General features: G+C 39.5%; 1 protein-coding gene across 3 annotated transcripts in view; it reads right to left on the reverse strand.

The window, feature by feature from the left end:
* eif2ak4 (eukaryotic translation initiation factor 2 alpha kinase 4) overlaps window positions 1-15860 on the reverse strand; it is a 121196-nt gene that overhangs the window by 98153 nt on the left and 7183 nt on the right. For 2 of the 3 annotated variants that reach the window (XM_043698267.1, XM_043698268.1), the window contains exons 3-5: window positions 12690-12792; window positions 9220-9393; window positions 3366-3446 (exon numbers count right to left, since the gene is read on the reverse strand). In XM_043698267.1, coding sequence (XP_043554202.1) covers window positions 3366-3446; window positions 9220-9393; window positions 12690-12792 — 358 coding nt within the window. Of the gene's footprint in view, window positions 1-3365; window positions 3447-9219; window positions 9394-12689; window positions 12793-15860 lie in introns of those variants that run through there. The other variant, XM_043698270.1, reaches the window with a different exon arrangement.

The following is a 15860-nucleotide window of genomic DNA, read 5'->3' on the forward strand; positions in this document are numbered from 1 at the left end:
GAAGGCTTCCCATTTTCCAGCCATCCCTTTACCTGCGAACATCTGCCCCCAATCAGCTTTTGGGAGTTATTGCCTAATACCGTCAAAATTAGCCTTCCTCCAATTTAGAACTTCAACTTTTCGATCTGGTCTATCACTATTTTAAAACTCATAGAATTATGATCACTGGCGCCAAAGTGCTCCCCCACTGACACCTCAGTCATCTGCCCTGCCTTATTTCCTAAGAGTAGGTCAGGTTTTGCACTTTCTTTAGTAGGTACATTCACATACTAAATCAGAAACATTTCTTGTACACAGTTAACAAATTCCTCTCCATCTCAACCTTTAACACTACAGCAGTCCCAGTCTATGTGTGTAAAGTTAAAATCCCCTACCATAACCACCCTATTATTCTTACAGATAACTGAGATCTCCTCACAAATTTATTTCTCAATTTCCTGCTGGGTTTCTTTCTTTCTCTCTCTCTCTCCCCTGCACTGACCTGACCATGTGCTGTCTTTTGTCTGTCCCTCTCCCTTTTAAAAGTGCTGTTATTTTAACTTTTTTTTCCTCCAAAGTTCCAAAACAACGTAACCACATACAAAACAGTAATTGATGCTCCCAGAATTCAAGGAAATCACCTCCACCTTAAATACCTCAAAAAAGGAGCAGCCCGTTACAGCCAGAACTTTTTTCCCATCCTCCATCTTGAATTACCTAGAATCATATTTAAGGAATAATGTATGCTAGCAATAGTTGAACATTCTTTCTGGTGCAAAATTACAAAAGGAAAAGTGGCCCAAGCAAAATTTATAAAAGAAAGCAAGTACTGCATTAGAATCAAACAGGAATCATATCAATTTGCTGGAAAAAGTGGCAAAGCTAAGGATTAGGATCAGTTTAAAATTCAGCAAAGGAGAAACAAGAGACTAATTAAGAGGTGTGAAACAAGAGTGTAAGAGTACTACATGAATGGTAATAGTAAGAATGTACAAACAAAAAGATGAGTGAAGACAAATGTAGGTCCCTTGCATGGGAGAAACAGGAAAATTGATCATGGAGAACATGGAAATGGCAGAGCAATGAAACAACTACTTGAGGTTTGGATTCACAGAACATGCAAATAATTTCCCAGAAACAGTAGAGAAGCAAAAGTCTATTGGGAATGATAAATTGAAAAATATTTATAATAAAAAAAGTAGAGAAAATAACAGAACTGAAAGGTGACAAATATGCAAGACTTCATAATCTACATCCTAAAGTAATAATGGAGGTGGCCATGGAGGTAATGGATGTTTTGGTTGTCATCTTCCAAAGTTCTGCAGATTCTCAAACAGTACCAGTTGAATGGAGAGTGGCAAATGGTTAGACAGTGTCAACATACATCTGCAAGGGTAAGTCCGCTTGACAAATCTACTGGAGTGTTTAGAGGACACTACTGATAAACAGGTTCAGCAGAATCAGTGGATTCGATGTATTTGAATTTTCAGAAAACATAGATAAAGCCCACATAAATTAGAGTGCTAAAGCACATGCATGTGGGATAATATACTAGCATGGAGAGAGAACTGATTAGCAGACAGGACACCAAGAGTAGGAATAAATAGATCTTTTTCAGAGTAGAAACTGGTAGCCAGCTTGGCACCACAGAGATCAGTGTTTGATCCCCAGCTATTCACAATACGTATCAACAATCTGAATAAGGGAATCAAATGCAGTATTTCCACGTCTGCTGATGACACAGAATAAGGAAGAATTGTGGATGGTGAGGAAGAGGTAAAGAGGCTTTCAGATGATTTTGGCAAGTTGAGAGAGAGAGAGAGAGAGAGGACAAATACATGGCAGCTGTCCACTCCTGTGTAGGAAAAACAGAACAGCAGAGTACTGATAAACTGGTGAAAGATATGGAAACATTGATGTGCAAAGGGACCTGGGAATCCTTGCACACCAATCGCTGAAAACAAGCATGCAATTGTTTGAAAACCAAATGGAATGTTAGTCTTCATTGCAAGGGGTTTTCAATACAGGAGCAAGGTTGCCTCACTGTAGCTGTACAACTGGTGCGGTTTTGGTATCCTTACCTCAGAAAGGATATACTTGCCACTGAGGAAGCACAGCAAATGTGCACTAGGCTGGTACGTGGGATGGCAGTTTATCATGCAAGCAAAGATTTACTCACTGGAATTCAGAAAAATGAGAGGAGATTTCAAAATTCTAACAAGGAGAGACTGGGTACACAAATAGTGTTCAGGTGAAGGAGCGTGGTGTTTACAACAAGAGATCACAGTTTCAGGTTGCAAAGTACACCATTTAGGACTGAAATGAGAAGACATTTCTTCACTCAGAAGGTAGTGACTTTGCGGAATTGCTTTCCACACGTGGCAGTGGAGGCCAAGTTACTGAATATATTTAAAAATCATACAGATAGATTTCTAGGCACTAAAGATATCAAAGGGATTGAGTAGAGAGTCAGAGTATGCATTGAAACAGAGGATCAGCCAAGATCATATTGAATGAAGGAGCAGGTTTGATGAAACCTACTATTTTCCATTTCACTATTTTGCATTTTCTATGTTTCTAATAATATGCTTGGAGGTGTGCAAAATATGATTAGTCCTCATGATTCAAAGCACCCATATATACACAGTCATTCCTCCATACCATGAGCGTTCCATTTTGAGAACCCCTGCGAATGATGAAACTCATGAGTGTAGAGCTCACTTACACATAGGTTAAAAATAAGTTAAAAATTGCAGATACACAGGTGTTGATTTTTGTTATTACTTACTTTTTGGGGCAGATAGGTGAATTCCATGCAGGATTTATTTTACAGAGGAGTTATTGGTTTCAAAGGACACATAAAGACAATGTCACTTAACTCCCCACTTTATCTGTGACTGGTTCTGTGCAACATCCAGTGACCAAATGGTCACGTGAGTTGCCATAACAAGTTCAAATAACCTCCCTTCCCAGCCACTCCCCTCCCCTTCCATTGTCCCCTGCCACCAACCATGTTCATTCCTCCCTTACATACAAAACATCGACTTTTCCACCTCCTGATGCTGCCTGGCTTGCTGCGTACCGGTCTACTTTGGATTCCAGCATCTGCAGTTTTTTTTGTCTCATAACAAGTTATCCACAGGTTATCCACAAAGGTGATGAGAGCACACAGGACTTGATGGTAATGCTGAATCCATGTGTTTGTTTGACATTGCTAGCCTACCTACTAAAGTAATATCTAAAGAAGCCGTATTTATCTGGATTTCAGCATTATACCATTGCAATCTAGATCATCTACCATTGTCTGAATCTGTATTCGTTGAATTAGGAATTTAGCAACCATCCCTCAGAAGCCAGAATCTTGAAAATAATGTATCCCCACATACCTGTTTGGCCAACTGAGTTAGTTTCTTTGCATCTCTCTTTTCCTCTTCTAATCTCTGAATTTCTTCAAGGATTTCACGTTGCTAAAAAAATAAGTTGAACAACATTATTACTTTTGTCTTAATTTTTTTTTTAAAAATCACACGAGTGAACTGGATGGTTAAAAATATGAACACAACATCCAGGTCAGGCAGTATCTGTGAAAATGGAAGCAGAGTTAACATTTCAAGTGACCTTTTAACAAAACTGAAAAATATTGTTTTAAAGCTGTTACATCTCTAGATAAAGCTTGGAATACAAAAGGAAGTTGCAGTGAATCTTCATAAATTGGTGATTACATCTTAGCTAAGTACTTCGGTCAATCTGTGGTGCCACACTTTTCAAACTATATCAAGATAGTGTGCAGAATGATTTACGAGAATGCAGGATGTAAAGTCTCAGTTATCTGCCGGACTGGAGAAGCTGGGATTGTCTTACTACAATAGCAAAACTTAGGAGGAGAATCAATATAGGTGTTCAAAAATCAAGAAGTATTTTTATGGAGCTAACACAGGTAGTTCTCCTATAATGCGATGTTTGCATTCTTGAGCAACCCTGCATTTTAGAAAAATCATGCTTTAGAAACAGCGCTTAAAGTATTGGCAATGTAATCGCATTACAGTCAACACACTTTTTAAAAGTTCGCGCTTTAGAGACAATGTCCCCAATTTGTCAAACACGTTTCAGTGAATTCCTGTTAACAAAACGTGCATTACAGCAGAACAACCTGTAAATATAAAGAATTTCTACTTACGAATTCAAAACCAGGAAACAGAAGTTTATAATGTTTGCCAAAAAAAGCCACAGGGAAGGCATGAGAGTTATGAGAAGATCCCTTCCCTTAGTTAGGAAGGTATGATAAATTTAAAAGTTGGTGAAAGCAGGTTCAGCAGTAACTTTCAAAAGGAAATTGCATTTCTGCTTAAAAAGGAAATCACTTCAGAATAAATATCTAGGAAGTGGCACAAATCAATAGCTCTTTCAGAAAGCCGGCACAGAAATGACAGATTAAATAGCATTTCTGTATGCTATACAATTTCGTAGTTCCACTATACAAGACTAGCTGTCACAGATAATTCCCAGCGAATGAGTGTGGCCCTGAGGTCAAGGATTGGGAAGCTCATCAACGTTGTAACAGACTAAACTTTAGCAATACCACCCAAAACATCTGGGAACTTAAGTTTTCCAGACTTAAGGCGAATCTTTACAGGAGGAGATTATCAACTCATTAGACAAGCAAATGGAAGTATGGCATAGATTTTCAAAATTCATTTTAAGAACCATAGTTTCAGATATTCACTGATGAAAACAATAAAGGCGAGCCTAAATGTTTAAAACTGAAATCAGAAATTATATTGCGCAGATTTCTTTTTCAATTAGTGACTAAAACATTGGAAGAAATTATAGATCACAAATAACTTACTCCAGCCCATCAATCTCTATACACAACACATTGCAATCACTTGAAAATGTACTGTGGTACTCACACTGACATTTCTTCTTATCAGTCGCCATTTTAAGGCTTGAATTTTAAAATAGTTTACAGGGGCTTAAATCAAAGCGAGTACTTTGTCATGACAACAAACTACACTCAGTTTGAGGCAACATTTTTGAACATTTTTTGGTGAGACAGACAGTATTCGACACATTCATTAAAAATGTCATTACCGCATAGATTCAAGACTTTAACGTTACTATAAGAGTCATAGAGTTGTACAGCATGAAAACAGACCCTTTGGTCCAGCTCATCCATGCTGACCAGGTATCTTAAATTAATCTAGTCCCATTTGCCAGCATACAGCCCATATCCCTCTCAACCTTTTCTATTCATGTACCCATCCAGATGCCTTTTAAACGCTGGAATTGTACCTGCCTTCATCACTTCCTGTGACAGCTCATTCAATATGTGCATCACCTTCTGCATGAAAAAGTTTGCACTTTAGGTCCTATTTATATGTTTCCCCTCTCACATTACACCTATGCTCTCTAGTTTTGGACTCCCCAACCCTACCCTACCCTTGGAAAAATACCTTGGCTATTCACCCTATCCATGCCCCTCATGATTTTATAAATGTAAGGTCACCCCTCAGCATTCTATTCTGAGATATTTTTACTAGCTAGTAAAACTGATAATGTTCCCTTAATGTTCTGAAATTTTTCTCATCAAATACAAAGGATTCAATGACAAATGGGTTAATGGCATAAGGTAAAGGAGAGCCACCATAGAACAGTAAAATGATCAAAAGATAGATCTGCAAGAGCTGAAATTAACAAAACCAGAATCATTACTAGCAACTAACGTCCATAAACAACAAAAAGGGAGCAGTTACAATCTGAAATTACTCTGTTGAGTCTAGAAGACTGTAAAGTACCATAATCAAAAGATGTGAGCGCTGATCTTCAAACTTCTGCAGATTTTCATTCGGAAGCCAAGGACAAAGATCAGACTAGGAATGGAGCAAAGAATGGAAATGACAAGCAGACAAAAGCTCATGTCATGCTTGTGAACTAAATGGAGCTGTTCCAAAGTGATCATCCAATCTGCATTTGGTGTATCCAGTACAGACAGGCGCACGTTGTGAGCAACAAATAAGGTATAATACGATGAAGGAAGACAGTGGCATGGTAGCAATGTCACTGAATTAGTAATCGAAAGGCCCAGGCTAAACCTCTGAGGACATAGGTAGAAATATCATGACTGCAGCCAAAGGAATTTAAATTTAATCAATAAATCTGTTAGAAAAGATAGTTTCAATCATGGTAGCTTTGAAACTACCATTTATAGTAAAAAGCCATCTGGTTCATTAACCTCTTCCAAGATACAATTCCAGATGCACAGTATTGTGGTTGACTCTGGACTGCCCTTGGTCCAGTAAACCAGTCTGTTCAAGGACAGTTAAGGATGGGCAAAAAGCACTGGCTTTGCCAAGGGCACTCACATCTCATCAAAGAATCATTTTAAAACAAGCATCAATAATTCATTGCTTCACCTGGCAATAACATCTGGGGCTCTGGACAGTGGGAAATAAGGCAATAAAAGGGGCAGGTGTTAGACGTCCTATGCATGCACAGAAAGTGCTGTGGGAGGGAAGGGGTTGTGGCAAAATGGTTCGGGTTGTGATAGAGGAAACAGTGTCTGGGTAATGCTGAAAAAAGTGGCTTCATTCAACATGCCGCTCAAGCAAAGGTTTAAATACTTGGATCACACCTTTTTTGGTCTGTTTCCCTGTCCAACAGCTATGTAGCTATTTGGACATAAATTAAGGCTTTAAAATGTAGACCTGTTACCTGTAACAATAAGATCCTGTTGTTTCTCAACAGTAGGAGATGCAATTGAAAGTACAGTACAAATGGTGTGAGTCAAGTGGAATGTCGACAGGCTATTATTCATCACTTGTTATTCAGCCTGTCGACACTCCACTCACACCACTTGTATGATCCTTTGATCTCTCCGCCTATAAATTCTGTGCCTATGTGCTTACCTCCACTTCACCTGACGAAGGAGCAGCGTTCCAAAAGCTTGTGATTTCAAATAAGTCTGTTGGATATAATCTGGTGTTGTGCGACTTCTGACCTTGTCCACACTAGTCCAACACCTCCACATCAATGCTGTTCCAGCCAGTGTACCACTTCCACCTTCAATAACCACAAGATCTACAGAACGTCTGCCATTTGTATTTTTTTTCCCATTTGTTCACAAGATGTGGGCATCACTGGAAGCATCAGCATTTATTGCCCATCCTTAATTACCTTCAAGAAAGCAGTGAATCACTGTACAGGCTGTTTATAAAACCACACTGTTAGAAATTTTGGTCTAGTGACAGTGAAGGAACAGAGATATATTTCCAAGTCAGAATGGTATGTGGCTTGGAGGTAAACAGGCAGGTGGTGGTTCTCCCAGGCACCTGCTGCCCTTGTCCTCCAGGATAGTAAGGTTTGCAGGCTTGAAAGAGCCTCAGTGAATTACTGCAGTGCATCTTATGGATTGTGCAAACATTATGTCCCAGTGGTGAAAGGAGTGTATATTTATGGTGTGGAAGGGTTGCCACAAAGTCAGGGCTCTATCCTGAATGGTCAGGTGGATTAGAAACACAAAAGTATTAAATGTAAATCAACCCGGAGAAGTGTGAGGTGATGTATTTGGGGAGGGAAAACAAGGCCAAGGTGTACACAATAAATGGGATAATTAAAGGTGCAAAGGAAGTGAGAGACTTCGAAGAGCAATATTCAGGTGGGAGGACAGGTCAAGAAGGTGGCGAAGTGGAGACATGGAATACTTTGCTTTATTAGTCAAGACACAAAATAGAAGTAGTGGGTCTCTTGTGGTGCAGTGATGGTGTCCCTACCTTTGACCCAGAAGACCCATGTTCAAGACCTGGGTATCTCTGAACAGATTGATGGCAAGAAAATGCATCTATAACTGCAGTAGAGCGGAGGAAAGAGGAGTTTTACAGGAATGTTTTTAGGACCAGAACATTGGAGCTATGAGGAAAGAGTGGATGGCTGAGGTTATTCTCTGGAACAGTAGGCTGAGGGGAGATTTGACTGAAGCATAGAAGGTGGTAAGTGGCACGAACAGACTGGATGGAAAGAATCAATTTTCCTTAGCACAGAGGTCAGTTACTAGGGGACATAGAACTAAAGTGATTCTGGATTCAAGGCAAAAAAAAGGAAAAAAAGGTCACCCAAATGGGGGTAAAGTCAAGAACTCAAAGTGTCTGAATCTGAACCTCAAATTTCACAAAGTGCTGGAAAATGGGATGGGATGGGTGACTCATTTCTTGGCCTCAGACTTCTGTGCTGTAAGTTTATTTACATTTTCTAAACTTTCTAAATTCTGAAAAGGAGGAATGGGGAGGGATATCAGGAAGCAGCAAGGGAAGGCGGTACAATGGGCTGAGGACTGGCCGTTGGAGTTTAATTTGGATAAATGCGTGGTATTGCATTTTGGTAAACAAACAAGAGCAGGACTTATATAATTAATGGTATGGCCCTGGGTAGTGTTGACACACAGAGAGACCTAGGAAGTTAAGGTACATAATTCTTTGAAATTTGCAACACAAGTAGACAGGGTGGTTAAGAAGGCGCTTAGCTCACTTGCCTTTACTGCTCGAACCTTTGAGTATAGGCGTTGAGATGTCATGTTGCTGATGAGGCCTCTTCTAGAGTACTATGTGCAGTTCTGGTCACCCTACTATAGGAAGGATATTATTAGATTGGAGAAGGTTCAGAGAAGATTTACCAGGTTGTTGCAGAAATGGAGGGTTTGAGTTATAAAAATAACCTGCATAGGCTAGGACTTGTTTCACTGGAGTGTAGGAGGTTAAGGGGTGATATTATAGAAGTTTATAAAGTCATGAGCGGCATAAATAAAGTGAATAGCAAAGGTCTTTTCCCTAAGGTGGGAGAGTTCAAAACTTGGGTGTTTATTAACGAGGTGAGAGGAGAAAGTTTTAAAAAAGACATGAGGGGCAATCTTTTTTTTACTCAGAGAATGGTTCATATGAACTGCCACAGGAAGTGGTGGATATAGGTACAGTTACAATATTGAAAAGACATTTGGACAAGTACATGAATAGGAAAGGTTTAGAGGGATATGGGTCAAACACAGGCAGGTGGGACTAGTTGAGTTTGGAAACGTGGTCGGCACGGACTAGTTAGACCAAAGAGTCTGTTTCCATGCTGTATGACTCTATGGTATCTCGGAACAGGTTGATTAAAAAAAGTACCTACAATAGAAGTAACGTATAATGATTACAGTAATGGAAAATTACTACAAGCAGGAAAAGAAAACGCAAAGGATCATGCAACACATACCATTTTTTCATCTTGCTTCTTCTTCTGTTCTATCCTGCGCTGTTCCTCCTGTGCAAGTCGCTGCTGTTGCTCCTGTTGGTTCTTCAGCATTTCCTCATAGAAGGATTTGGAGGGAGGAATGTTGTTTTCACTGAGAAACGCCTGCACATGATCAGCCAAGACGAATATCATCACCTACCAAGTGAAACACCATTACACAGGGTTACAACTAACATTTCATCCCTCAGGAAGAGCAACTGTGAGACACGTCTATACAGTCATTAAGAAGAGTTATGTCCTACAGAGGCCAAATGTCTTCGAAACAGGAACAGGAGTAGGGCATTCAGACCAGAGGCTGTTCTGCCATTCAATAAGATTGTAACTGATCAGTGGCCGAACTCCATTTATAACAGCCTTTCATTCATATACTTTAATATCTTTGTTAAACAAAAATATATCTATCTTAGATTTAAAATTAACAACTGATCTAGCATCAACTGCTATTTGTGGAAGAGAGTTCCAAACCTCTACTGCGCTCTGTGAATATAAGTGTTTCCTAACATCTCTTCTGAATGCTCTGGCCCTAATTTTCAGACTATGCTCCCCAGTTTGAAAACCCCCAACCACTGGAAAATGTTTATCTTTATCTACTCAGTCTGCCCCTGGTGGTATCGGGACAACTTTGATCAATAGCCCCTTAACTTTCTGAATTATAGAGAAAACATGCCTAATTTGTGTAATTTCTCTGCATGCCACAACCTCAAAGCTCAGGTATCATTCCAGTTAACCTACGCTGTACTCCCTCCAAGACCAATATATCCTTCCTCAGCTGTGGTGCCCAAATCTGCTCACAGCAGAATATAACCAGGGTTATGTATAACTGTAGTACAACTTCTGCATCCTTATACTCCAGTCCACTAGATATCAAAAAAATAGCATTCATTCACCATCTTGATTACTTTCTGCACTTGTCCATGGCATTTTAAAGATCTATGCACCTGAAACCCCAACTCTCTTTGGGCATCCACTATAGTGAACTTCATATCACTTAGAAAACACTCTGATCTATCTATTTTTTGGTCCAAAATGGAAAATATTACACTGGCTTACACTGAATTCCATCGAGCACAGTTTTACCCATTCAACTAGACTATCAATATCCCTTTGTAACTTTACCCTATCATCTACACCGTCTACAATGCCACCTAAGTTTGTGCCATTAGCAAATTTGGTCATATGACTTTCAATTTCATTATCTAAGTTATTAATAACGAATGTGAATAACTTAGGCCCTAACACCAGTCCACCTATGCTTTGCTCAATCTCTGGATTGAGTTGAGGTAACCAATCTTGGGCAGGATTACAACTGAAGCTTTTGTCTTAACTCCACAAATTAAAGGAAGGAAACTGGTCGAGTTACTGGACTGCTTGCCTGTGACACCTGGCAGAAAAGCAAAAACGCACATTTTTTGGACAGAAAGGCACTCAGCTATGAGGTTATGTCCAATTAAATGGTCCACAGGGCATATAGTGAGCTTCTGCATAAAACAAATTTCCATTTGAAAGCAACAGGTTCTTCAGTCCTTCCTGCTTTCAAACTTGTACCTCAGCACCAGTCAACACTTTGCAAGGAGTTAAGTGATGAAAGAAAAAATTATTCCAACTTCCCTCTGTTTAACGTTGCCTGTGATTATTATTTTACCTGAAGACATAAAGCACTTAGTTACACATTAGGAATTACAAGATTGGGAAGAAGAACAAGTTTGAATTTATCAGATACAACCTAGGGGCTGACTATTTGCCACGATTGTAGGAATTAAATAAGTTTCTATAGAAAAAGGATTACTACGTCCTACTATCTAGTTATCTGGATGGCTGATTTGATGTGAACAGCACAAGTTTCATTCTTGCACTGTCTGAGGTTACCATGAAGGTCCTGTCATCTGAACCTCACCTGAGGTTAAATTCACTACCTGTTGTCTCTCCATTTCTCTATTGACTATGACAACTACACCTTTTTTTCACTAGCTGCAGGTATGAACCTCAACCATCCTAAGGATCCACATTAGCAGAAATGACAGTGAGACACTAAGGGATTAATTTGGTCTGCTGACCTTCAAGAAATTTAAAGTCCCAGGGATAGGGTGGTACGTTTTTCTGTCTTGCAGGTTGAATGTAAAAAAAATTTACATTGCCATCGCCTACTATTCAAAATCAATTTACATTGTCATCACCTGCTATTCAGAGTAAATTTACACTGCCATCTCCTGCTTTTCAGAATCAATAAGAGTATTGCAGTTAAAATTCTGACCACACCCTGCAGTTAAAAGAACGATTTACACCAGATCTCCTCATTAAGTTCTGATCTATATCATATGGTTTCTGGAAATAATCAAATCACATCATGGTGTCTTGAGTGGCATGTGACTATGGGGGAGCGGCTGGGGGTTGTCTTGTGGGCATTACTGGCTCGGATGTAAAATTCTGTATTAAAGGGAGGACTGATCCCATTGTTCAGAGATCTCTTGACACACTTCACAAGCACTGCAGAGAGTGTTAAGGGTTCCTCCAAAAGCTTGGACTTGCTTAATATATTTTGGCTGTTCACAGAAGTTGCCATGTTGCAGTTGCATCAAGTGTGTAAGAATCTCAAGAAAGAGAACCTAACAACTGGACAGGAGCTCTGTACAGCCTAAGGCCTGTATCAGAATTTGGAATAGACTAGATCCAAACTCTTATCGATAGGATAAGAGAAAGACCTAGGATGGAAGATTTCTGTTTATTGCACAAGAATGAAATGTAAGCATACATAATCACAGGGGTATAAATATCGAAGGTTTTCTGTATGTATCAGACAGAGTTCTGCTTAGACAGCCTAAGTCTGAAATTATTTGAATAAGTTAACCCTACATACCTATTGCCTCCTGTGGTTGGTGTAGGGAGATTAACCACATACCATCTTCACCTTCCAATGTCAAAAGGGAAAGGAGTCACTATACCTGGGAGTTCCACAAAATAAGCAAAGCACGATCCAATAATTGTAAAGTATTTTAAATTTCCCTTGATTAACTGAGTTAACCATGTAAAACAAACCTCCACACAAATATTGAGTACTTTTTCCAAGGAAAGCATGGAAAGTCAAAATGCCCTAAGATCTGCCACATACTGCAGTACTGGGAAACATTTACAATCATCATCACCAATTATGTTAGCCCTCTTGAAAAATGGATCTATGCATGTTGGGCTAGTACAAAAGAAGATTTAGCTATGTAATGCAACTGTAGATTATAGATTAACAGGACATTACCTTTCTTTATTTACTGAAGCAAAGCCTTTAAGCACTTATATAGGACAAATATGATACAACACTTGTGATTCTTAAGACAGTAGGGCACCAAGTGCATAATATAAAAAGCAAACATTACGCTGTGATATTGGGCTCAGATTACATTAAACTCTTGACTCTTACACACAGACTCTCATTTCCATACCTCTCCACAATGATCTTTAGCGAGCTTCACCAGCTCTGCATGCAACCGGTTGCGCTTCTCATTAGACAGGCCTTTTGTTCTCTTTAGCTCAATTTCTGGAGGTCTGTGGGAACGACAGTGAAGTAGCATAAATACAAGATCAGTCAGGATATTGTGCATAAAGCTTCAGCCAACAATGATGCATTTCATCAACCCAGTGCAAAGCACACGTCAAAATCTCACTATCACTGAGCTTGCGAATTAAGAGTACTTTTCTTACCAGTTTTATCTCTTCCCCTTGACTGAAGACTTTATTGATTACTGGAGTTTATCCAATGAGGAAGTACTCAACACTTGCTGTTACAGTGCTGAGGCAGTTAAATTTTATACTTAAGCCATCAGATGCTGAGAGCAGACCACTCAGTCGTGAGCACTGCATTTGATCCAAACCATTCACGCTTAGACGTGCGAACACACTAAACCTCAGGATGAGAGCCCAATAAAATTTTGCTTTCAACTCCAGCTTTACATCAGCCTGAGAACAGAACTTGAGGCTGAAGGAATTGTAAGTTGAGGGTTAAGAGTTTATAATAACCACATCATCTTAGTTTTCTGTACTTTTGACTGCGCACTGAAATGAGAAAGGAACTATTTTAAAAACCAAGGATTGTTGAAGGATTCCTGCGCCAATTAAAAGGAAGCAACCTGAAATTTATTATAAGTATTGTTTACACAGTTGCTTGTTCAACCAGTAGTAGAAGCCTAGTTTCAGATGGGCTGGAGCCAAGAGGTGTATTTCAATGGAGCTTTGGCTGGCAACAAGTTCCTGATTTATCTATGAACTCGAAACCAATTATCGATGACAAAAGCTTTCTGCCTGCCAACAGTTATGTAATTGGCTCCCAGGTAGTAAAGCAACTTGGGGGAGTGAACCAAAAACAGAAATTGCTGGCAAAACTCAGCAGATCTGGCAGCATCGGTGGGGAGATACTTTCTGCTTGGGGAGGCTATGGCCTAGTGCTATTATCACTGGACCGTCAATCCAGAGATCCAGGTAACATTCTGGGGACCCAGGTTCGAATCCTGCCACAGCAGATTGTGGGCATTTGTATTCAATAAGAATCTGGAATTAAGAGTCTCATGATGACCATGAAACCATTGTCGACTGTAGGAAAAATCTATCTGGTTTATTAATGTCCTTTAGGGCATGAAACGGCCATCATCACCTAATCTGGATTACGTTTGGACTCCAGAACCACAGCAATTGGTTAACTGCCCTTTGGGATGGGCAATAAATGCTGGCCCAACCAGCGACACCTTCATCCTATGAATGAATAATAAAAAATGCTTCCAGACCTGCTGAGTTGTACCAGCAATTCCTGTTTTCATTTCAGATCGCCACCATCTGCAGTTCTTTGTGTAACTTTGGGGGAGTGAATGTTTGAAAGAAGCAATATGATCTGAAAAGATATGTTATAAAGCGGAGGTTGGCCCCCGTCTGAGAACTAAAGACCCAAAGGGGAGCATTTTGCCCAATATTCTGTAAAAAGTGTGCGAGAAAGGTGTAACCAGTCTTTCAGCAATGTCTAATGGTTAAATAAAGTAAATCCCTGACACTCACTTTAAAATTAACAAGTGACAATTTATTTAACTCCAGCAGTGAAAAAATTAACTAAACTATTAACAAACCGAATAAATCCCTTCTAACTACTAACTATTCCCGAATAAAACAGGATTCTAATGGTGTGCTGTTCCAATAAACACAAGTCCCACTCATATAACAAAAAAAAACAGAATTCAGTCTCTCGAAATTACACAAGTTACGTGTCTTCCAGAATGTTCTGTGCGTCTTCCAATGGAGGAATGCGTTTTCCGCTGATTCTTCTATCAGAAATGCCTTCTTCATCATTCTTCTGTCAGAAATTTAAATGGTGTTTTTTCTATAACATAGATGACTGTGAGAACCAATTTCTCTCAAGAGAGAGAGCTAAGGGCACTTAGCTCTGACAGATGGCAGTTAGCTCTCGGATCTTTGTCCAACTGCCTCCTTCTTTTGTACCCTTGATGATATATCAATATTTCTTACAATAGGATTGGTCCTATGTTGTTGAAACTATCAGATTTTAATCTAGTAAGTTTCTGGTATCTAAGGGCCTGATTCAAATTGATTGTCTTCATAAAAACTGCTGCTTGACCTGCTAACTGTACGGCCTTTCTAAAGAAGATAGCTTTTAAAGTGGCATTCTGGTCAGTATGAGAATCAAGTCAGCAAACCCTGTGGATAATGATCGTTGGACTGCCTTCCCAGTATTTCACTCTACTCATGACATCCATGTGTATTCCCCCCCCCACCACCTCTGTGTCTATGTTTGTAGGACAGGTTGAAGTTTTAATGAGGCGCGTTAGACGTCAACAGTTTGTAATTGTTTAACTGCAATTAGAATTTATTGATTTGTAATAAATAATGATTGTTCTTACATACAGAAACCTAGTCTGTGCTTTCTGTCAAACTGGGTCTTAAAAACAGGTAAATGGGGGAATTCTGCTTTCTAACAATCTTTAACTTCTGTGACAACTCCAGGAATAGTGAGGCTCGATTCCTGGTGCACTACTCCAGTGAGGCATGACAAGTTGGAGTCAATCAATTTTGCATGTTTATGGTTCAGCCTCTCACTAAATAGACTTGCTGACCCAACATGAGCTGGACTCATAGACAACACCACCAAAAAATGCAACACAAAACCGCATCAGTATGTGAATACACAAATTATATGCAGAGGTCACAAGAAAGAAAAGTAAACATGAATAAAGGATTAAAGTGCCAGCAGCAACCCTGGCAGTCATTAAGAGTCAAAAATATATACATGTTACTTTATCTGGGTGTACAACATTCCAGTGGGATTTGACACATGAAGGCAGTAGCCATTCTGAACTTTGTTGAAGTGACACAAGTGTGACTGAGCCTAACTTGCAAATATAATTAAGGCGTTGTGCTGTTCCAATAGGTTGAGTTCAGATGTGGACTGGTGTCAAAGGTATAGCGCGAGAGTGGGAATATGGACAAAGCAGATTGTGTGTGTGTGTAGGTTACAATCAATAGGAACAGAAATAGATTACTCGGCACCTCAAGCACACTTAAAATACAATTAAATCATGGCTAATGTGTTCCTTAACGCCATTTATCACCCTTGA

This window comes from Chiloscyllium plagiosum, chromosome 10, assembly GCF_004010195.1.
Source record: "Chiloscyllium plagiosum isolate BGI_BamShark_2017 chromosome 10, ASM401019v2, whole genome shotgun sequence".
Lineage (NCBI taxonomy): Eukaryota > Metazoa > Chordata > Chondrichthyes > Orectolobiformes > Hemiscylliidae > Chiloscyllium > Chiloscyllium plagiosum.